This window comes from Mytilus edulis, chromosome 2 (assembly GCF_963676685.1).
Source record: "Mytilus edulis chromosome 2, xbMytEdul2.2, whole genome shotgun sequence".
Lineage (NCBI taxonomy): Eukaryota > Metazoa > Mollusca > Bivalvia > Mytilida > Mytilidae > Mytilus > Mytilus edulis.
The window spans coordinates 41,816,158-41,840,110 of record NC_092345.1 but is presented as its reverse complement, the minus strand read 5'-3'; the positions used below and the strand labels follow the sequence as shown (position 1 = coordinate 41,840,110).

The 23,953-nt window shown below is 32.5% G+C and overlaps 2 protein-coding genes across 8 annotated transcripts in view; one reads left to right on the top strand and one right to left on the bottom strand.

Moving 5' to 3' along the window:
* Positions 1-23,946, bottom strand: part of LOC139510189 (eukaryotic translation initiation factor 4B-like) — a 60,888-nt gene extending 36,942 nt beyond the window's left edge. For all 7 annotated transcript variants that reach the window (XM_071296635.1, XM_071296637.1, XM_071296636.1 and 4 more), the window contains exons 1-6: positions 23,920-23,946; positions 16,843-16,968; positions 16,014-16,201; positions 14,566-14,673; positions 929-983; positions 12-104 (exon numbers count right to left, since the gene is read on the bottom strand). In XM_071296635.1, coding sequence (XP_071152736.1) covers positions 12-104; positions 929-983; positions 14,566-14,673; positions 16,014-16,201; positions 16,843-16,968; positions 23,920-23,932 — 583 coding nt within the window. In that variant the 5' untranslated portion in view covers positions 23,933-23,946. The remainder of the gene's footprint in view (positions 1-11; positions 105-928; positions 984-14,565; positions 14,674-16,013; positions 16,202-16,842; positions 16,969-23,919) is intronic.
* On the top strand, positions 2,133-10,851 carry LOC139510187 (uncharacterized). Its single transcript, XM_071296630.1, has 9 exons — positions 2,133-2,750; positions 3,681-3,868; positions 4,446-4,512; positions 5,196-5,411; positions 5,787-5,916; positions 6,686-6,877; positions 7,846-8,016; positions 8,710-8,794; positions 9,763-10,851. The coding sequence occupies exons 1-9, from the start codon at positions 2,297-2,299 to the stop codon at positions 10,813-10,815; spliced, it is 2,556 nt and encodes an 851-aa protein (XP_071152731.1). The 5' UTR covers positions 2,133-2,296; the 3' UTR covers positions 10,816-10,851.
* Positions 23,947-23,953: the final 7 nt, after the last annotated feature.

Genomic DNA, 23,953 nt, shown 5'->3' with positions numbered 1-23,953 from the left:
TTAGTACTTACCATCAAAACTTTTAGGAGGTGCCCTCCAATTGCCTTCTGCTCTATCAGGATCACCACTTGTTTGTCTATCATAACCACCACTTTTCTTGTTCTCTGTTTAAAAATATTAACTGTTAAATTAATAAAAACATTCATTCATCTTTGACCATACAGGTACAGTATTCTTTTGATACACTGTCAAACATCAAGTACAATTTACCTCAGGCCACAATTAAAAATATTTTGGTTTGCCCAAACCCTACCCAAAGGTTGAGACAGTGGGTAGGTAGGTAGGCATTTTCTTTTTTTTTTCAAAAAGAGAAATTGAAGTACCAGGTGTTTATTAGTCTTCATGCCTATCTGATTAAAAAAAAACTTCTTCAAATCAGGACAATTAAAGAATTTGAGTAGGCAGCTTTTTTCTGGGTAGGTAGCGTTTGGGCAAACAAACCTATTCTTTTTTATGGCCTCAGTGTATTGACACTTATTTTGTTGAAAAATTGTTTACTATTAGAACTGTATGTGTTTTGCTCTCTGACACTAATTTAAACATAACTATCTTTCATCATGAATATGAATACCAATTAGTTATGTTAAGTATAGACATTACAGCCGATTGCATTGAGTGTGTAGGCAAAGATAACATCTTTGGTTAGCTTGCTTGCTAGCTGAACTGTGAAGTCCTTATTAGGTTAGGTAAACTACCCTCCTATAAGTGTAGACTAGTCTGACAGATAACCAAAAGGAGAATACCTTACTTAATAATGATTTCAAGCTGTAAGCTTTTCGATCATATATAGATGCTGAGTGAGAAAGGTGTAAACATTCTCCAGATTTGTTTATGTGCTTGTTCAAAAGTGTCATTCTACTGAGATACTAACTCAAAGACTAGGAGCTGACCAGTTAGTATCTTTTCTGATTAACAAAATCTATCTTACCATTTTGTTGGTGTTGATCTGCTAAATCTACTCGGACTTTTCTACCCATCATATTCTGAAAAGAAAAGATAACAAATGTAAAAAAAATTTGAGGAAAATTTCTTAACAGAAAAATACACGATTTTTTACCTAAATATGTTCATTATAACATAATATACATATTAAGGTAGCACAATACAAAGATTTTTTCACTCTCAATCAGACAACTTTAAACTGATGTAATTCCACTCATCTTTCTTTAAATTTTATAAATGAGGTACCAAAAGAAAGAAGAAAGATTAATCTTTCAAATTGTGATAATTTCATTATGACATAATTATTACATAATTAATTATTATGGAATTAGTTGCTATATTGTGATATCCACACTTGAATGAATTTAGCATCTTTGTTCTTCATAGCATCCCAAAATATTTTATAGATTCTTGTACAACATAGCTTGACCTCCAAAACTGTGTCTCAGATTTCCAAAAACATCAATAGAACAAATTCTATACCCAATTGAATTTAGTGGTCTCTTATGAATTGATGTTGCAAACTTCATTGAAGATTTATGAGAGAATGAAATACAATAGGAACCAGATGCTCCGCAGGGCGTAGCTTTATACGACCGCAGAGGTTGAACCCTGAACGGTTGGGGCAAGTATGGACACAACATTCAAGCTGGATTCAGCTCTAAATTTGGATTGTGATTAAATAGTTGACACAGCATAGGTTTCTGACACAGAATGAATGTGTTCTAATGAACTTAAAATTTTTGTTTTCTCTTAGAGCAATTCACTATGCTGTTGAATATTAATCCTATCAAAAAAATGTTTGAAGAAATTTTCTTTTTTATTTATGAAATTTCAAATGAGAAAAATTGATCCCAATTTTTTTAATCACATCCCCCTTTCCCTTATTCCAAAACTAATCTCAATTAAAATTTCTAATGGAGTTTGCAACAATAACTACTCATTTAAATACATCATAAAATATTTAGATGTAAAAAAACTGCTTGTTATCACTGAATGGTAAAGATTATTTTAATTTATCAGTTGGTAGTAAAAAGTGAATATACATTGTATATTGTATATAACAAAGATTTAAGTTGATTCTGGACAAAGAAAGATAACTCCAATTAAAAAAAAATCTTGCTATTGCACAATATTTTGCAATTAGATATTTCTTGCTTACTATTCTGGACAAAGAAAGATAACTCTAATTAAGGGGGTACCGTACACCTAAGAAAAGATAACTCTTACTAAAATTCTGAGTTAACTAACGTCAATTAAGTGTTTTAAAATACGCCTCATATTACAAGCGTTTTATTGACATGGAATAGTTGTTTACCTGTTGTTATGAAGCAGACGGTACATCACTGTCATAATGGAACAGCGTAAACGTAATACGTTTGGTAAATTTTCAAGATCTAAATCTGCCGATAAGAAATCGAGTCGTTCAGATTACTTCAAATGGTTAAATGATGGCAGGAAATTGGAAGATTCTCCGCAAGTCGGCTTGCGTAATGATCATGGCAATTACGTATACGAGTATCTGGATGTTGGGGCCGAGGCTGAATTGGAAGGTGATAACACGTCTGATGTATCAAAATCTTGGACAATTGGGAGAAGAATTGTAGAGTGGAATATCCTGTCGGAAGGAATGTATTGCTGTACTTGCAAGTGTCCACTTCACCTGTCAGATATTGTAGGAGAACGATTGTTTGGGCTAGGTGGTCTACTGATGGTAGATTGTAAACTGTGTCATACTGTTACTGATGTGCATTTTGGGAAGAGAGGACCATCTGGAAGTTATGACATCAACACAAAAGCTTCCATAGGTATGATTATATCACATGATTGTAAATTATAATACTAATTAGTCTGTATGATGCTAATATTTACAATTTTTGTTTTACTGTTTACAGGGGCGGATCCAGCCATTTTAAGAAGGGGGTTCCTAACCCAGGACAAATGAGTGTTCCAACTACATGTCCCCATTCAAATCCATTGATTGTCCAAAAAAAAGGGGGTATCCGAACGCCCCCCCCCCCCCCCCCCCCCCCCCCCCCCTGAATCTGTGCCTGGTTTACATTTAACATGTTGCATTGTTTATTTGACATAATTATATTTAAATGCATTCATGATTTTTTGTTTAAAAACTAAAAAGAGTCCTTGGGGTCAATTACTACTAATTAATGTGTCTAACTTAAACAGTGCATATATATATTGCTTGCAAACTTGGGCAAATTGTTGTGTTAATTGTGAAGCTTTTTAGATTAAACATGATTAAGGCATATAGGAGACAAGTGCCTGTGTTACATGTATAGCAAATTAATTGTTGAAAATATTGTTATTGTTCAATAAACATCAACAACTTTCAACCCCTCCATTCTTATCTTCTTCATAGCCTAATTAGGCTTTGAAAAGAGTTAAAATAACTAATTATAAGCTGTGAAATTTTTTTTAGGGCTTCACCATTAAATGTACAACTACATGTACATCATCATATCATGTTAATATTCTTAGATATTTTGTAAGCCAAGTCAGGGAAATTAGCACAGGACTGACAGCTTGTGTCCTGTAAATTTATCTTCAGTTTAGGAAATTTTATAGAATTTTACAATTTTAAGAGAAAAAAATTACCATCTTTACTAAAGTTTATAACACAACAGTTTCTTAGTCTTAGAAATGCAGGTGAGTATATTTTCCATAATTAAGCAATCAATTTTCTTTCTCAATTTTTGAATATACCTCATATTCTATTAAAGGAATGATACATGCAGGGATGGGCCCAACTCATCTGCAGAACTTTTTAGCAGAATGTAACCTGCCATCCATTACAGAGAGCACATTAAGGAAAAAAGAGAAAGAATTAAGTGGACAAATTAAAAATGTAACAATCCAGTCCTGCAATATGGCACAAAGAGAGGAAAAGTCACTCAGCACTAATGGCAATGTAAGTATTAAATCAAATTAATGTATGCATACAAAGTGGAATATCCAGACTATATGCCTCTTTCTAGAAAACTCAGTCCTTTTTAACCCCCCCCCCCCAAAAAAAAATATCCTTATATTGTGTAACTTCATGGAGAATGATCATGTAATGCTTCATTGTTTATTATGGACTATAATAGGACTGTGTGTCTTATGAAAGTAAAAAATGTATATATATAACATCAAACATGTTTTTAAAGTTAAAAGCTGATTTTTTATTATTTCATAAACAGAATAAACAACCATACATGTACATGCATGTACAGATCAAGACTTTTCACCACTTAAAATTGCACAGGACAGCAAAATTTTTATTTGATTTAATAGTGAGGACCAGCAAAATTTCTTTAAGGACCACAAAAACAATAATTTCTAATTTCTTGCAAACATATGCACCCAAAATATTTTTTTGTGTTCTTAATAATGTATTTGCAGCTTACTACACAACTAGGTATCCTAAAGGTTAAGGTACATGTGAGGTCAATTTATAATAAACTTGCTGGGACTTTTTTTTTTATAAGAAATGCAATCTTTTCTAGATTGAAGCAAGTTTTGATGGTGGCTGGCAAAAGAGAGGCTCTGGTTGGAATTATAATAGTAATACAGGTAAATACATAATTATATAATATAATGTCTGACATTCATGATTTACTTACTGTATGTTGTTAAATTTTGCTGAATCAATTACTAATATAAATAACTGAATTGGACAAAGCATTAATTTCACTATTTAAATTGATATGAGAAGCTGTAGTTAAAGAAATATTTTTCCATACTTATATTTATTCAATCCCTAGGGTAGATCTCTTTAACTTACCTGGTTCAATTATAGCAAATAGGTGAGCTTTTGTCATCATTTTGTATACATTAAAGAAGTTAGATGTGTTACATTGTACATGATTGTTAGTGACTGAACTGTCCATCAGAGCTCACACGAAAAGTAGACAATTTATAGCTACACAACTATAAAACCTTCAACAATGAGAAAAAGTTATATCCAACATGAAAAATACCAAACAATTCAAATGAAAAAACTAACAGCATAATTAATAACAAAACAATTTATGAAGAAAATATGACAGATATAAACTAACAACCACTGAACTACAGGCTCTTTATTATCAGTATCTGTTCGTCATATTAATCTGTAACATGACATCATTCTGTTAGCATTTCATTAAAATACCCGTTATCTCACACCCCTATTCAAATCATAACAATATTTAATTAACTGTTAATTTATAATTGCATCATGTTAATGTAATACCTTTTTCTTTTTATTCTGGCAGGACATGCAACTTTTATTGGTAAGGAGACAGGAAAGGTGCTGTCATTCGATTTAAGAAGCAAGACATGTAAGATTTGTGAGTTCCATCAAAACAAAAAAGAGACAGTTCCGGAGCATGAGTGCCATCTGAATTGGCATGGGTCTAGTAAATCCATGGAGGCAGATATGGCGGTGGCAATGGCCCACAGATTAAAAGATGATGAATGTGAAATTAATGGTATGTTTCATATTCTAAATAGAGAGTTCCCCAAAATGCATTGAAAATATCGTATAAAGGGAAATAACTCTTATTTCCACAATTCTTTCAAATTTGAAAGGTGATCATTTTGTAATTTTTACAGGAAACTTGGATTTTGTTCTTACACTTTTATGACATAGAATCAATTGATTTTTTAGTTAATGATATAACATGACCAATGTAATGTAAAAAACGGTTTATATTTATTTAAGTTGCTTTATTAATACATTAGCTACATGTAATTAAATAAGGCAGAATATAACAGCTATCACTATTTTCCAAATAAAAAAATATGCTTGCCGTTGTATATCTTGACCTTTTTGTAGGTTTATAATTATTCAATCTTCATTTCAGTCATACATGCTGATAATGATGCTTCAACAACAGCAAGACTTGAAGTTGAGTTTGGAAACATACAGAAAAAAGATGACCAGAACCATGTGAAAAAAGGGTTATCAACAAGCTTGTATAATATTTCAAAGAGGTATTTTACAAATTAATTTTAGTGTTACAGATATGTCTATGACAAGGCTAAAGCCCATCCTTAACTAAATCAAATCTTACGTAAAGATCTTATTATATTGATCTGTGAAGACTACTTACTCTTAAAAAAAACATTAAAATGAAATTTCAATTTTGTGTTTTTCAAAGACATATATATAAAGATTTTTGTGTTATCTGAATTCACAAACATTACATTGAAAATTAAAAAAAACTATTATTATCGCTATTTTGTGCATTTTTCCTTTGATCTTTTTTTGTGATGATTTCTCATATCATGCTACTCGCTTGAGATGGAAAATTATCGCTAGAAAATAAGGAGGCATGTGGCATTGCTAATGAAATTGACAATGTCGCCATACAATGTAGTTAAAATAGTGATAAACAGATTATTTTCTGCTCTATAGTCGGGTTGTTGTCTCTTTGACACATTTCCCCTTTCCATTCTCAATTTTATCATTGGTCATCTCAACTCGATTGCTTTTCTCGTTGAAATTATCATCAATGATCTATAAGTATATATATATGAATAATCTTCATGGCTTATGGAAGAACCAAACAGTTTTTAGTGAGGCTATATTAAGTTTAGAATAGAAAAGCATACATTAAAAAAATAGAAACTAGGACCTTTTTTTTCTGAAAATTAAAAGGCAGATGCATGATTCCATGATTGAAGATCTCATCCATGCCCCATAAAAGTCTAAAGATTTAAAAAAAAAATTTACATTCATTATTTGTTTCTTATTTTGCAGTTACAAAGAATTGCAAAAGGATGAAACAAAACAATATATATTGAGGTGCTTTATGTATGCCATTAAGGGAGGTGACAATGAAGATGACATTAAGATTGGGCTGCAAAGAATTGTACCACATATTTTTGGATCACATGAAAATTGTAAAGATGCTGACTGGTGTAGCTATCATCAAAATCCAGAAAAATTTATGTAAGATCTTCTATACTGGTATTGACAACATATTATTTTCTGTATTGTCTTATTTCTCAAAAAAATAATAGATATAAGAAGATGTGGTATGAGCTAGTGCCAATGACACCTCTTCCATCCAAGTCATAATTTTTAAAAAGAAACAAATTATACATATGTCAATCTTAAAAATTGATTCTTTAATATGCTGAACCTAACCGTGTATTAAGTTTTTGGATTTATGGCACGGTTTTTAAACTGGTCTACATTGAGGTCCAACAGGTCAAAAATTAAACTTTGTTTGATTTCATAAAAAATTGAATTATAGGGGTTCTTTGATATGCTAAAACTAACAGTGTATTTAGATTCTTAATTTTCGGTCCCGTTTTCAAATTGATCCACATTAAGATCCAAGGGGTCCAAAATTAAACTTTGATTGTTTTTAACAAAATTTGAAATCCTGGGGTTCTTTGATTGGCTGAATCTAAACATGTATTTAGATTTTTGATTATGGGTCCAGTTTTTTAGTTGGTCCAAAATTAAACTTTGACTAAAAATTTAATATATATCATGTATATGGGGTTCTTTGATATGCTGAATCTAACCGTGTATTAAGTTTTTATAATTTTGAGCCCCATTTAAATTGGCCCACATTGAGGTCCAAAGGGTCCACATTAAAATTTATTTGATTTAAAAAAAAAGAGGAATATATCGAGTTCTTTTATATGCTGAATTTAACCATTTATTTAGATTTTTGATTTTAGGTCAGACCTCTGCAGTTGTATTAAGCTGCGCCCTCTTTTTTCTAAGACCTCCCCTTTTTCTTAACACCTCCTGGCACTATTTTAAAATTTCTTGATCTGCCCATTTACAGAAATATAGAGAATACATGTATATCTATGCTAACACTAAAGTTTCAGGTTAGTATTTTGTGCAAATTCAAATTTGAAATGTAAACTTTTTTTTCATTTTATTCATCTCCATTTCAGGTATAAAAGTTTACCAAATGGGAAACCACTCAAGTCTGAGGGATTAAAGGTTGAATTGAATAATTTAGTGACAAAAATGATTGGTAGGAGTAATTCTTTAAATGATCTTGGATCTACACAGTCAAATGAAAGCTTTAACCAGCTTGTATCTGTAAAGGCACCTAAATCAAGGTAATTCATAATTATGTGGTATTAAATTAAATGCATTTCAGTTCCCATTCTTAAGCAATAATGAATATAAGTATAAAAAAAATATGTCGTATGATTACTGTACCAAAAAAACAACTCTATACAATAGACCGAATGACTCAGAAATTAACAGCTATGGTTACAGTAAGGCCTTTAACAATGAGCAATTCTCATATGAAAAAGTTAGCTATAAAAGGCCCCAAATCACAAATTTATATAAGAAGATGTGGTAATAGTGCCAATGAGACACCTCTTCTATCCAAGTCACAATTTGTAAAGAGAAACCAATTATACATATGTCAAAGTACAACAGTCAACACAATTTAAACAAGAAAACTAAAGGCAAAATTAATGTAAAAAATAAAATAAATGAAAAACAAATATGTAACATTGCAATTACTGACAGCTAGTTGAAAGCCAATATCAATAAAAAATAAAAATACATGTAAAACTTAATTTTCTTGTCAGACAGGTTGCAGTTTATTAGTTTTCAATGAAGGGAGTTAATACTATCATAGTAAAACTTTATATAAAAATATTAATCTTTTGCAAAGAGTCTTCATATTTTGTGAGTTGGTATGTTACTGTTACCTGCACCTTTGACATCAAGTTCAAATAAATGAAGAGGGGAATATATTTTAATGTACTTAAATAGTTCTTCATACTCTTTTTTAGACATTATGGTGGATCATGCTCACTTCAGAATAGGCTATCTGCAGCTGTGCTTCAGAAAAATGAAGGATATGGCTACTTATCCAAGGTAACTATGAAAATTTTTACATCTTATTTTTGAATGAAGGATGACATAGTGTTTGAATACGATTTCTTCATTTTCTTTCCTTTTCTATTTCTTTCTTCTTCTTCATCTTTTCAGAAAAGCCTGTTCAGACCATAACTTTATTAATCTGATGTAGCATATAATGAATTTAAAGTATTTGGGTATATTACTTGTCTCAAGTTCCAGGATTGGTAACTAAGACCTTGACCTAAAGTTCATGAAAATTAAATTTCTAGTACTCCCTGTATGTCCACTCCATGACTTTTTGTCCGTCTGACCATACTCTCATCCTCTTTCCTTACCTCACTCTAACTGAAGTTTTAACTGAAGTTTGCCTAATCAGGGAAAGTGAGTCACTTAATGTTCTAGAGTCATGCCCCTTTATAACTTGGAAAAATGCAAATTGTTTTGTTTCCTTACTCTAACATTAGTTTGACTTTATATAACTGATACATATAAGAATCACAACACTCAGACAGAGTTCAAATTTGTGTTGTAACTCATTTGTTAATCTATAGTTCTGTCCCTTTTTAACTTGGAAAATTGCAAAGCTACAGCGGAGGCATTTATGACATCTTACACATTCTCCCTTCATAAATTTTATCTTTTTGAAACCATGTTACATGTTGCATCCAATGTTTATATACAAGGAGATTACTGTAACAGTATTGCTTTTTTAGCCCTGCAGATGTAAATTGTCACAAATTATGTTTATCTAGTATGTAACTCAATTATCTTTGACTTTCTTCTCAAATTGTTATCTTTATAAATAAGAAGATGTGGTATGTGTGCTAATGAATCAACTATTCATCCAAGTCACAATAAATAAAGTGTTACAATTATAGGTCAAAATTTGTGTTCAAGATGGAGATTACTGTTTTTTTTCATGATTTTTAATATTTTAATGCATATATGTATTACATTTTAATTATGTTGCAATTTTTGTTTAGATCAATGAAGCAGCAAACCTCTCTCCAGGAGAATTTACGATGGCAATTTCGGCTGTAAGAGATCAAAAAATGGAAAAACGGAAAGAAAAGAAAAATTCAAAGGAATACAAAGTCGACCGTATACAAAAGAAAAGAAACCGCAATACAAATGAGCGTAAACATCTTGTAAGAGAAGGTAAAACCTATGGATCTCAAATGGAGTTTGATCAACAACAGGACCCTGAGCTTACCACAGAAATTCCACTTCCCTTTTATCTTGATGGCACTGAATGCAAAGTTTTTTTTGATTTAGAAACAACAGGCTTGGGAAGGAATAGCGACATCATTCAAATAGCAGCTAAGTCATATTCAAATAGTTTTAATAGGTATGTCATTCCAAGAGTGGACATTCAAATTGAGGCCAGTAAGATAACTGGTATAACTTACAGCCATGGAACGAATAAGATGTATGTTCGAGGACAAATAGTTGAACCGGTGTCACTTCATAAAGCTCTACTTGATTTCATACATTTTTTAAAGGAACAGAATCAGCCAATAATATTAGGTCATAACATTTGTAACTTTGACATTCCTGTAATTGTTAACAAATTGAAAGAATATAATTTGTTTTCTACATTTTGTAAAACAGTGAAAGGTTTTATTGACACAATGAAAGTGGCTAGAAAGTATATTCCCAAACATGATGTAGAAAATTTTAAGCAGCAGACTCTTGTCAAACAGTTTGTAGGAGAAAATTACCTTGCCCACAATGCAATAGAGGATGTGGATTCATTAAAAACATTATATGACAGTAAACTTGCCTTACTTGTGAAATCTGATGATGTATTTGCCATTTCATACCACAATTGCATGGACTCCTACTCTGGCTTACTAAGTAGTAAAATTGTTTCAAGGCCAGTTTGCATCCAACTAGCAAAAGATGGTATATCGTTGAAACACCTCAAACTGGCATCTGTACGAGATGTAAATGGATTGAAATTTGTCTTACAGGACCATAAGATACCACCAAAGAGTGTGAAATGCATTCAGGACTTCTTTCAGACTGAGGAATGAATTTTGTATGGCCAAAAAATAAATATCTGTCTGCGTTTTCTTATAACCTGACTGTGTCAACCCGAATACTTGTTTTATTATTCTCCCAACACAATGAATTTGCCAGGGTTAAGATGTTTCAGTCAGTCAGTTTGTCTGTCCTTTTTTTGTAAGTTAAACTCCTTAAAAACGGCACAACATAATTTAATGAAACTTAGAAGGTGGTAAGAATGCAATTAGTGTGTACATAAAACAAAGTTATATTAAAAATTGATTCCCTGCATTATAATTTTATATTTTGAGTTATTGTCCTAGTTCAATTGACACTGAATAATAAAGAATTTGCCATTTTTCGTCTGCAGAAAAAATGACCGCCAAAGTCAAACATTCTTATTACTAGTGGTTGGATATTGTACCCTATCATATAGATATGCCAAAAACTATTTCTCTTAAGCTACTAAAAAAAATAAGAACCAAACTTTAAAGTCTCATGATGGTCAAAATTGCAAGGAACACACCACTTCATGTTAACCCATCTGATATACCAAAGATGTAAGAACAAGGTCAAAAGTTATGGCTTGGTCATTTTCATGCAAAAAAAAACTACATTAAGTTGACTTTATGGTCAAATTGAGAACACACAAAGGTCATCATGGTGCAACACACATTATCTGATGATGATTCATCTACATACCAAAGATCTAAGGCCAAGGTCAAAAGACAACATGGCATGATAGAGTGCTTATAGTAAAAAGTAAAATTGACCTTGAGGTCAAATATAAGGTCACATGAAGGTCACCACAACAAAGGACACTCCATCTCATTATTATACATCCTCATACAAAAGATGCAAGACCTATGTCAAAAGACAAAAAAATACATATGGCCTTGTTTTTTTATTCTATCAAAAAATACATTTATTTGACCTTGAGGTCAAAGTACAAGGTCACATGAAGTCATCATGAAATTTGACATTCTACCTCATGATGACACGTATACATACAAAATATCTAAGCCCTAGGTCAAAAGACAAGAAAACTATGCCCCAAATATACTATCAGAATGAAAATTGCTGTTATTTATTGAGGGTGGTGGTATTATAAAAAAATGAAATTGAAAAAAATCTGGTGGTTAAAAGTTTATAATATTTTACAAATTTAACAAACTAATATAGCAGTACAAATGGTTAGTTTTTAAAAAAAATTAAACGACACATTTTTTTTTTTTTTTAATTTCGTCTTCAAATACTGGACCCAAAAAAGTCACTTTTGCGGGCTGAATTTAAGACCCCCCTTTTTTAATTCGGACAAAAATTTAAATCCAGAACAAAAAAAATACAAGCAAAAGGAACTGGTGAACTAATATTTGCCTTAGTTTTCACTATTAACTATGCTTTTGTCAATTTAGGATCATTTTTATTTTTTTTTAACATATATACCCCTATACCCATATTTCTGAAACCTCAAAATTATGCTAATATTAGCATGTAAAATATGTCATATTCGAGTTGCCAAAACTTTTTAACGTATGGTTCAAATCCTTCGAAATTTTTACAAAATGTTTAGCTTAACCTAGTTTATCAATGGGATAAAAACAAGAAAAATTAAACGACAGGTTTTTTTTGGTGTTTAGTGTTGGGTACCCCCTTAAAAAAAAATTTGCTATATCACAATATTGTGCAATTAGATATTTCTTGCCATTGCGCAATACTGTGCAATTGAAAAGACTTGCTATTGCACAATACTTAATATAATAATTTTAGATCCTGATTTGGACCAACTTTAAAACTGGGCCCATAATAAAAAATCTAAGTACATTTTTGGATTCAGCATATCAAAGAACCCCAAGATTTCAATTTTTGTTGAAATCAGACTAAGTTTAATTTTGGACCCTTTGGACTTTAGTGTAGACCAATTTGAAAACAGGACCAAAAATGAAGAATCTACATACACAGTTAGATTTGGTATATCAAAGAACCCCATTTATTAAATTTTTGATGAAATCAAACAAAGTTTAATTTTGGACCCCGATTTGGACCAACTTGAAAACTGGGCCAATAATCAAGAATCTAAGTACATTTTTAGATTCAGCATATCAAAGAACCTAACTGATTCATTTTTTGTCAAAATCAAACTAAGTTTAATTTTGGACCCTTTGGACCTTAATGTAGACCAATTTGAAAACGGGACCAAAAGTTAAGAATCTACATACACAGTCATGACAGTTAGATTCGGCATATCAAAGAACCCCAATTATTCAATTTTGATGAAATCAAACAAAGTTTAATTTTGGACCCTTTGGGCCCCTTATTCTGTTGGGACCAAAACTCCCAAAATCAATACCAACCTTCCTTTTATGGTCATAAACCTTGTGTTTAAATTTCATAGATTTCTATTTACTTATACTAACGTTATGGTGCGAAAACCAAGAAAAATGCTTATTTGGGTCCCTTTTTGGCCCCTAATTCCTAAACTGTTGGGACCTAAACTCCCAAAATCAATACCAACCTTCCTTTTGTAGTCATTAACATTGTGTTTAAATTTCATTGATTTCTATTTACTTAAACTAAAGTTATTGTGCGAAAACCAAGAATAATGCTTATTTGGGCCCTTTTTTGGCCCCTAATTCCTAAACTGTTGAAACCTAAACTCCCAAAATCAATCCCAACCATTTTTTTGTGGTCATAAACCTTGTGTCAAAATTTCATAGATTTCTATTAACTTAAACTAAAGTTATAGTGCGAAAACCAAGAAAATGCTTATTTGGGCCCTTTTTGGCCCCTAATTCCTAAAATGTTGGGACCAAAACTCCCAAAATCAATACCAACCTTCCTTTTGTGGTCATAAACCTTGTGTTAAAATTTCATAGATTTCCATTCACTTTTACTAAAGTTAGAGTGCGAAAACTAAAAGTATTCGGACGCCGGACGACGACGACGACGCCGACGTGATAGCAATATACGACGAAAAATTTTTCAAATTTTGCGGTCGTATAAAAATCTGAGACACAGTTTTGGAGGTCAAACTGTGTTGTGCAAGAATCTATAAAATATTTTGGGATGCTATGAATAACAAAGAAGCTAAATTCATTTAAGTATGGACATCATAATATGGCAACTAATTACATAACAATTAATTATGTAATAATTATGTCATAATGAAATTATCACAATTTGAAAGATTAATCCTTTTTCTTTCTTTTGGTACCTCATTTATAAAATTTAAAGAAAGATGAGTGGAATTACATCAGTTTAAAGATGTCTGATTGGGGATGAAAAATCTTTGTATTGTGCTACCTTAACTAAGTTTAATTGATATATTTAATTACAAATCTGGACAAAGGGAGATAACTGCAATTTTTAAAAGATGAGTTTAACAATGACATAAATTATATTTTCAGGACAGATATCAGATTCATGCATTTTGCAAGTTATTTAATTTTCTGGTCAAGTGTAATATCATTTCATGACTTGATTATCTGAGCATATGTTACATTGATATATTTCTGCAAATGTTCATGGATAGGATGTACAAAATTTTATAATCAATGCACAAAAATTTGTGTATCAAAAAGGTAGTGGTGATAAGCCTTGGAAGACTTAGATATCAAGTCAGTTTCATAGGGTTTTGATTGCATTTCATGCAATCTTTACCCAAAAACTGTTTAAGAGATACCAATGCTACTTTATATAGAGTAAAATAAAGGATATATAGTTACTTTATGTCTTCTAACAACTGATCCAGTAAATCAGTTTATTTTTTATGTCAATACCTCTTCATTCATGTTGAGGGCATCCAATAAATTTTGTCTGTCAGCAAATTCCACATAACCAAATCCTCTAAGTCTGCCCCTGTCTTCTGGCAATCTCACATTTAAAACCTGTAATAAACAAAAACTTACCATTAACCAATGAACTGACAAACTGACATGTACACCTTGCAATCATTCCATAAACCACATACAGTTAACTCTTCTTAGAGTTTTGAGAAATAGACCTATTCATGTTACCTTCACCTTAATCTCTAATGAAAGATCTTGAAACTTATCTGAATTACATGTAGAAGTTTCAAAGAATATAATGAGAGAAATTTACATTAAAGAAAAAAAATTATCTCTTGATCTATAAGTTAACAAATAAATTGAAGTTCCATAATTTAAGTAAATGATGATGAATGTGTCCATGAGTCACAGATTATGCCCCACTTGCATAAAACATTATAAAGGAACATAACTCAAGAATAGTAAAAGTGATGCATCACAATTTTGTCCTTGATCTCAGTTTTGTGGTTTATAAATCATCATGTATTAGTTTTTGGTTGAAGCAAACTTGAAGTTAAGAGAGGAAACGAAAAATCAGCAATTTTCCTTTAGTAAAGGGGCATAACTTGAGAACAGTAAAAGTGACAGCATTCAAATTCAAACTTGATCTGTGTTTTTTGTAAAAAGTTTTTTTTTTGTATAAGATTCATTACATTTGGTTGATACAAACTAAAGTTAAGAGAACAGAAGCAAAGTTTTCCATTTGTAAAGGGTCATAACTCTAGAAAGTGACGCCAACCAAACTCAAACTTGATCTGAGTTTGTGGTTATAAGCACTCTAAAAGTTTCCCAACTTTTGCTTCAGTCAAACTAAGGTTACAGAACCGAAATGTAAAATTCAACCAATTTTCCATTTCTAAATAGGTTAACTCTAGAAGGATAAAGTGATGCCACCAAACTTCAAACTTGATTTGTTTTTTGTGGTAATAAGCATTATGCATAAGTTTCATAACATTTGGTTATAGCAGCCTGTTAATGGGCAAACTAAAGTAAGAGAACAGAAACCAATTTCTGGACACACGAATGGACAGACAAGGGTAAAGTTTATTTGCTACGGTGTGGGTATAGGAATTAGTTTATAAACTATGTTGAAAGAATTAAAAGACAATTATATATATGAAATCAGCCATTTAACAAATATCAGATTTCAATACTGTGTGTAGATCTTCCTTAGATCACAGCTGTTGATCTTTCTAATGGGATTTCTTTTCATATGGATCTTATTTGACTTTGTAATTTTGCATTTGGGATATAAGCATACTCTGTTAAATAGCATCAAAATTCATCTTGTCTGACAAAAGGCTATGGAAATAAGCTGAATTAACTGTAATTGTGAATGGATATAATATATCAACTTTTCAATCTCCTCCCCCTCCAAAAAAACTTTCAGTCAATCATACATTAAGTTTTTTGAAAAAGTCAGCTATGTTATCTTCTGTAGTTTCATATGCTAGATTTCCTATAAATGCTGTAAATGGTGGAACTGAAGGAACTTTATCCATATCTACATCGGGACCACGAGCTGATTTAGGAGCTGTCGGCAACTTAGATCTGTCTATCTTTGGCTTTAAAAAATCCATGTCTAAATCTGAAATGACAATTTCTATATTACTCACAATTGAAGAGGAAATTGTCTGATCAAATTAATAAATAACAGCTGATACCCCTTAATGTATTTATAACCCAGAAACTCAGAAACTAATATTGTGCTACAAAAATACATAAATTATCAAAGATATGCCCTATTTACAGTCTATTAAATCAACTATTGAGTAAATAGAAGGATAAAAGGTGCACCCTAGTGTTTGCTAACTTCATGCACTTAAAACTCTAAAAACTGTGCTAGTACAAGATTTTTTTGTTATTTGTTTTCTTTTTACTGATGGACGATGGCTTTGTTAAAAGTGAATACTTGGATTAGAATTTTTATACATCAGCTAGCAGTGCTAACTCATTTGTTAATACCAAGTGCATATTTTTTGTGCTGATTTCTCTGGGAGCCTACATTCATAAGATTTTAATATATGCAATGTGGCATCTATCCCAATACTAATATCAATTATGATCTACTAATCTATCCATTCTCGATGATCTATTCCAATGGTCACAATAAGGAATACCCTAAACAATAAACATTTAGAATTTTTTGGAATATTTCAAAATAATTTCAGTGAGATACTGGTTCACATCTTTCAAGTTTGACATTTAAATATTCAAAATATAGATAACCTTCCATGTCATTGCTCTCCATCTCTGCAGCCCAATCAGTTCTGGCTGGAGGTGCTTGATTAGATGACCCATCTGCCAGAAAATCTGTCAGGGCCATCTTGGTCCCCTTTATCTTCTTTTTTTTACCTAAAAGAAGAATAGGGAAAATCTGATGAAAAAATAAACACATAAATATGTTTTCTCCGGGTGCGAGAATTTTTTGTTGCATTGAAGACCTGTTGGTGACCTTCTGCTGTTGTCTGCTCTATGGTCGGGTTGTTGTCTCTTTGGCACATTCCCCATTTCCATTCTCAATTTTATTTGCCTGCTTTGCAGCAAAATCAAAAACAGGATTAAAATCAAATGATAGATAATCAGTTGCATATGAACTCATTGTGTCATTTCCACGTTCTCAATCATCATTTTGGGAATTCTTGTGGTGTCGTTCAATGTTGTAATGTTACACAACTGTTTTAAGTTAGGGTGAAGGGCGGCACCTGTTTAAATGTTTAAACCTGCTGCATTTGTATGCACCTGTCCCAAGTCAAAAGACTCTTGCTAAGTGGTTGTCATGGTTGATGTGGTTCATAAGTGTTTTTCATATGGATTAGGCTATTGGCTTTCCTGTTTGAATTGTTTTACATGCTGTTCTGTGTAAGCCAAGGCTCTGTGATGAAGGCTGTACTTTTGACCTATCAGCCTGTGCCAAAGGGAAATTGTTTTAGGTTTTTAGGGTAAAAAAGAAATTTATATTTTCAATTGAAGAAAAAATAAAATGTCTGACAGATTACTTTTTTGTCCGACATTTTGTCAGACAGATTTTGGGATATACTAACCTTTAATTGTAACACATTGTGCCTTAGTTGGGACTTGTCTCATTGGCACTCATACCACATTTTCTTATTTATGTATATGATGTAAGTACAATGTATTGTACAGAGATTTTGGTGGATGATATTTTTTTATTTAAATCGAGATTATGAATAAGGAAATAGAGGTGAGCCTTCATTGGCAAAATTTATTACCAATTACAGTCTACTGATTTGGGTTCAATGTGGATGAATCCCTGGCTACACTCCCCACATCATGTTCACTCACATTCATAGTCTCACCCTGTGAACATTGACACACCCTTTTCAAGACAAGATTTTGAATAATTTTTTAATCTTGCATTATTTAGTATACATTACTCTAGTATAGAATAATGATTTTTTTTTATTGTTTAATAATAAACTGCTTTACCAAGCATAGTGGGATACAACTGCAGGGTCAACCCTGAACAGTTCAGTTGGGGGCAAAAAAGGACAGGTCTGAATTTTGATAGTTATTAAATATTTTGATAGTTATTATATATTTTCATAAATAAAATTAGATATTAGATAAATTTCTCTTCAGATGTACAATATGTACAATGTATATATGAAAATGTTTAAATGAATGTCACTCAATTATTTTTATATGACTACATTTATTCGTTGTCAGAAACTCTATAATCACGACAAGTGTAACAAACCTGTGCTTAGATCATATTGTCTAAGTGGAGATTAAATAAATGTTTTTCTGGCTATTAATCAATAGAACAACCATGCTAGTCTCATAGAGACTGCAGATCTTGTTTGACTATTGGAATTTTGAAAACAAAGTTATTAAATATTTGACACATTATCGTGATTATAGGTTTCTGACACCGAATAAATGTAGTCATATAAAAACTACAGGCTCTAAACAGCCTGTGTCGCTCACCTTGGTCTATTTGAATATTAAACAAAGGAAGCAGATGGATTCATGACAAAATTGTGTTTTGGTGATGGTGATGTGTTTGTACATCTTACTTTACTAAACAGTCTTGCTGCTTACAATTATCTCTATCTATAATGAACTTGGCCCAGTAGTTTCAGTGGAAAATGTTAGTAAAAATTTACAAATTTTATGGAAATTGTTAAAAATTTACTATAAAGGGCAATAACTCCTTTGGGGGTCAATTGACCATTTTAGTCATGTTGACTTATTTTTAGGTCTTACTTTGCTGTACATTATTGCTGTTTACAGTTTATCTCTATCTATAGGGCAATAACTCCTTTGGTGGTCAATTGACCATTTTAGTCATGTTGACTTATTATTAGGTCTTTCTTTGCTGCACATTATTGCTGTTTACAGTTTATCTCTATCTATAATAATATTCAAGTTAATAACAAAAACGGCAAAATTTCCTTAAAATTACCAATTCAGGGGCAGCAACCTAACAATGAGTTGTTCGATCCATCTGAAAATTTCAGGGCAGATTGATCTTGACCTGATTAACATTTTAACCCCGTCAGATTTGCTCTAAATGCTTTGGTTTCAGAGTAATAAACCACTAGAGGCTCTCAAGAGCCTGTGTCGCTCACCTTGGTCTATGTGCATATTAACAATAAACATAGATAAATTCATGACAAAATTGAGTTTTGGTGATGGTGATGTGTTTGTAGATCTTTCTTTAATGAATATTCTTGTTGCTACAATTATCTCTATCTATAATAAACTTGGTCCAGTAATTACAGTGGAAAATATTTCCTAAAAATTTATGAAAATTGTTAACAATTGTCTATAAAGAGCAATAACTCCTTAAGGGGTCAATTGACAATTTTGGTCTTGTTGACTTATTTGTAGATCTTATTTTTCTGAACATTATTGCAGGTTGTCCGATTTGTCTGAAAATTTCAGGGCAGATAGATCTTGACCTGATAATTATTTTATCCCTTTTTGTCAGATTTGCTCTAAATGCTTTGGGCCTAAAATAAAATTTCATTTGATTGGCATTGCCGCCCGACCCACTGAAAAACTTGCCGCCCAAATAATTTTATTTGCGTTTCAGAAATTTATTGTTTTTTATTTTAAAAAAAAATCGAAATTGTGCCGGAATTTGATCGTATCCGCCGAGTTTGTTCCTGGCTTTACTTATTTCAAATCACGATCTTCAAAGCGCTTTTCTTACACTGTATTGGGAGCAAACATTTAAATGACATGGAATAGAAAAAGTCTGCCAAAAGTAATGTCAAAGAGGCCGACAGGAGAAAGCATCTCCCTATGCTGCAATGCATTGGTTAAGGGAGATGGATTTAATCAAAAATCAAATTTTCAGCTATTCTTTGAAAGAAACGTTCTGAGACACTTTTCTGTTTCAGATGATGTCTGCTCGACTTTGTCGCTTCATGAGATAGAAGTTTTTCACCGGGACATCACAGAACAAATTTGCGTGGCTCTTAAATTTGTTGAATATGCGTGGCTCTTACATTTGTTGAACTTATTAAATATTTGAAATTTATCATTGACAAATTTTCCCTTGAATCAGAGAACAATGTATCTACTATAGTCAGAACCACAATGATGCATTCAAGATAATTATGGCTGTAATCACCAAATCTTAAAGACCAAAATGGTCCCAGATTTACAGGTTATAGCAGTTTTGTACCAGTAGATGCTAAGCCTGGTACAAAACATACATATTTTAAAGACTAGCATCCTGTATTCATGTAATGCATGTCCAGATTTCTGTTAATCAAACGCATTACAACCCATAATTTATTTATCTGCAAAAATTGTCTGTCCTGCTGCATATTTCCATTTTGAATTTATCATACGTTTTAAACCTAGCTCTGATAAACCTTGCACTTAAGTATATTAGTATAAACACCATGTCTATTTGTGCCAACCTTTCAAATTTTTAATATTTTGCTATCCTAATTTGGTACAGATCCTTTATCCTCAAAACTTATCAGGGACAGTAGGCGTGTTTGTATGGTAGTTTGTCACACCTTACATGTATGATTTCTAGCCTCTAGGTATTGGTTTGAGCCCTAGTTGGGCAGTTGCAAAATTAAGGTTTGATTTTCATGTCATATGTGGTAAGGTTAGTCCGTTTCCTACCGCAGGTTGGCGTTTTCCTTCAAGTACTACGGTTTAGTACGCCACTAAAACTGACTGCCATGAAATTACCCATATGGTGTAGATGGGATGTTTATAAACCCAAGGCAAACAATCAAAGTTTTAAATCTTTGTCCATTTGTACAAGGAGCCGTAGTGGTTGAGCCATTAAACTTATGGTAATTTTACCAAACTGTGACCACAACTTCAAGATGTGACATCAGGCCTCTGTTCAATGTGCAGTCCCACAATAAACGTTCAATTTTCATGTCATACATCTTATATGGTTAATTTGTCAGTTTCCTGCCTCAGGTCTGTGTTTTTTCTGGGTACTTTGATTTACTCTGCCAATAAAACTGACTTTCTTGCATGAAATTATCCATATGATATAGAATGTGACATTGACGGTTGACCCCTTTCAAAGAATACACCAGCATGTACACACAACAATGCTGCAATGCTTTAGACAACATTGGTCTAGAGACTTCATGATTTACATGTATAAAGCTTTTAAATGTAAAAAAAAAAAAAAATCCCTACCTACCTACCCACCTGCTGATAGTGTGGGTCGGCAATGCCAAACAAACAATTTTTTAAGGGTGGCCTTGGTTTTTGAGTTATAAGCCAAAAACTGCATTTTACCCCTATGTTCTATTTTTAGCCATGGCAGCCATCTTGGTTGGTTGGCAGGGTCACGCCACACATTTTTCAAACTAGATACCCCAATGATGATTGTGGCCAAGTTTGGTTAAATTTGGCCCAGTAGTTTCAGAGGAGAAGATTTTTGTAAAAGTTAACGACGACGGACGACGACCACGGATCACGACGTTGGACGCCAAGTGATGGGAAAAGCTCACTTGGCCCTTTGGGCAAGGTGAGCTAATAATTGAGTGACATTCATTTAAACATTTTTAGAAATACATTGTACATGTTGTACATCTGAAGAGAGATTTTTCTAAGGCAGCAACCATTAGATTTTCAGGGGGAGCTATGGATTTTTTTTCTGGACAAACTTTTTTTTCTCCGCCTAATCTATTTTTTTCACGACAAGTCGAAAACAATTTTTTTATTCTAATTTTAGCATTACATATAGTGGCATCTGAGGGGGAAACAAACAATTTTTTTTTCTAAAAAACCCCAAAGCCTTTATATGAATATAGTTTTTGTCTCCATAAAAGGCGACTAACTGTCCTTGTCACTTTTTGGTCTTTGGCTTGTCTTGACATTTTGTAAACATGCCTTCAGCGAATTGTTGTTTTGTTTTATCAATTTATGATACTCTCTACTGTTATTGTTGTCATCGTGATGAAGTTATAATAATACAAGAAGTGCAGAGGAAATGCCAGAAACGTCCTTTAATACGGAACGTCGGGAATAAGGATGGTATCGACGAAGACCCAAATTTAATGTAAATAAAACCATGAACATGAACAAGACAACAGTACCAGTAGGAACATTGTAAATAAAGGTTATCTTAAATATTGTCTGGTTTGGAAGAAGTTATTTTACATTCTTTGAAATTGAAATAACAAAATCACAGGCACAATATCCATGATATTATTTAGAATCATAAAGGTAAGTACCACCATCTCTTTGCCGAGATATACACTTTTTAATTTTTTTTCACTGTAGTCAATTCAAATGGCCCATTCATTTGACAACATGGCCCATTATTTTTTAAAATGGCCCCTTGAATTTAATTTTGAGGGGCCCTGGGCCCATAGAGAAAAAATCCTTCCAGATCACTGCCCCCCCCCCCCCTCCAGAAAATCAAATGGTTGCTGCCTAATATCTACATCTTCGCTAGCCAAGGGTTACGATCCACTCCCGTTCTCTTCACCCTTGGCGGATTGAGATAATATTTCGGAGACACAAGGTAAGGATTTTTATTGGTTGCAGTAGAAACTCGCTGCATCCAATCATAAGCGCCTGTAACATGATCACGTGTAAATGTAGAAAGTGATCGTAAACAATTGCCACGTGTTTATTGTGCAACAAGCCTTTACATCACTAAGCATACGACTATATTTAGTGACAACTTGAATGTTTTTAATCAACTAATAGAAGTTCCTGTGTATGTTTCATGCACAAATGCATGAATGTTGACGTATATTTTACGGCTGTACCAAGTGGGTAGAATCTAGACGCTACCGTGTTTTTACCTCCTAAATGAAGAGTTCAAGTGCTACCATTGGTCAAGAATAATGTATTCGGAATGGGCGTGACTTTAATCTTCCGATAGATGGCGCAACATGGATTCAACAAATGTTGGCTCAATCTGCCAAGGGTGAAGAGAACGGGAGTGGATCGTAACCCTTGGTTAGCGAAGATGAATATCTAATTTTATTTATGAAAATATAAATATATTACTTTTATGCTCAAAATCTATATCTAAGGAGCCAATACGAAATAACATTTTAATGATGTAAAGTTAAATTAAGACGTAAAATAAATCAACTGGTATATTAATAAAAAAAAAACAGTGCGAACAGACCCAAGGAGCAAACATACAGGGTGTTAATGTGTTCTGGGAAGGAATGCAGAACTATAGAACCCAGACCTACCAAATAATGCATGGGGATCGTACCACATGAATTGAATTCTTAGCAATGAAGGTGTATAATTGTGCCTAACTTGACTATCACAGTAGAGCTTCTTTCGAGTTTGGCAGAATTATACACCTTTATCGCCAAGTCTTTCAATCTCCTGTGATCGTCCCCTTAAAGGGATTTCCCAAAACTGTCCATGTACACTTGGATCACAGGGGTTTGTTACAATTACAATGTTTACAAATTATCCATACGAACCCCATTTTTAGGGGTTCGTATGAACCCCATTTTTAGGGGTTCGTATGGGTAGTAAACCCGACAATTGTAACAAACCCCTGTGCTTGGATCATATTGTCTAAGTGGAGATTAAATAAATGTGTTTCTGGCTATTAATCAATAAAACAACCATGCTAGTCTTATAGTGACTGCAGATCTTGTTTGACATGTCAACAAAAAACGAAAGGACACGTCCAACGTTCATAACCACATGGTACTGTCAGACAGTGTTTCAGAGCAAGATCGGTGAAATTTAATGAAATACACCGCATAACGGGATAATTTAAGGATGATTTGTGAAATGTTTGTGACATTATGGCTTTAAAAAGGGGTCTGAATGTTTTTCTTTTCTCGGCACATGTTTCTTTACCCTGTGCCGCCATTTTGCAGTGAATAAATAAAAC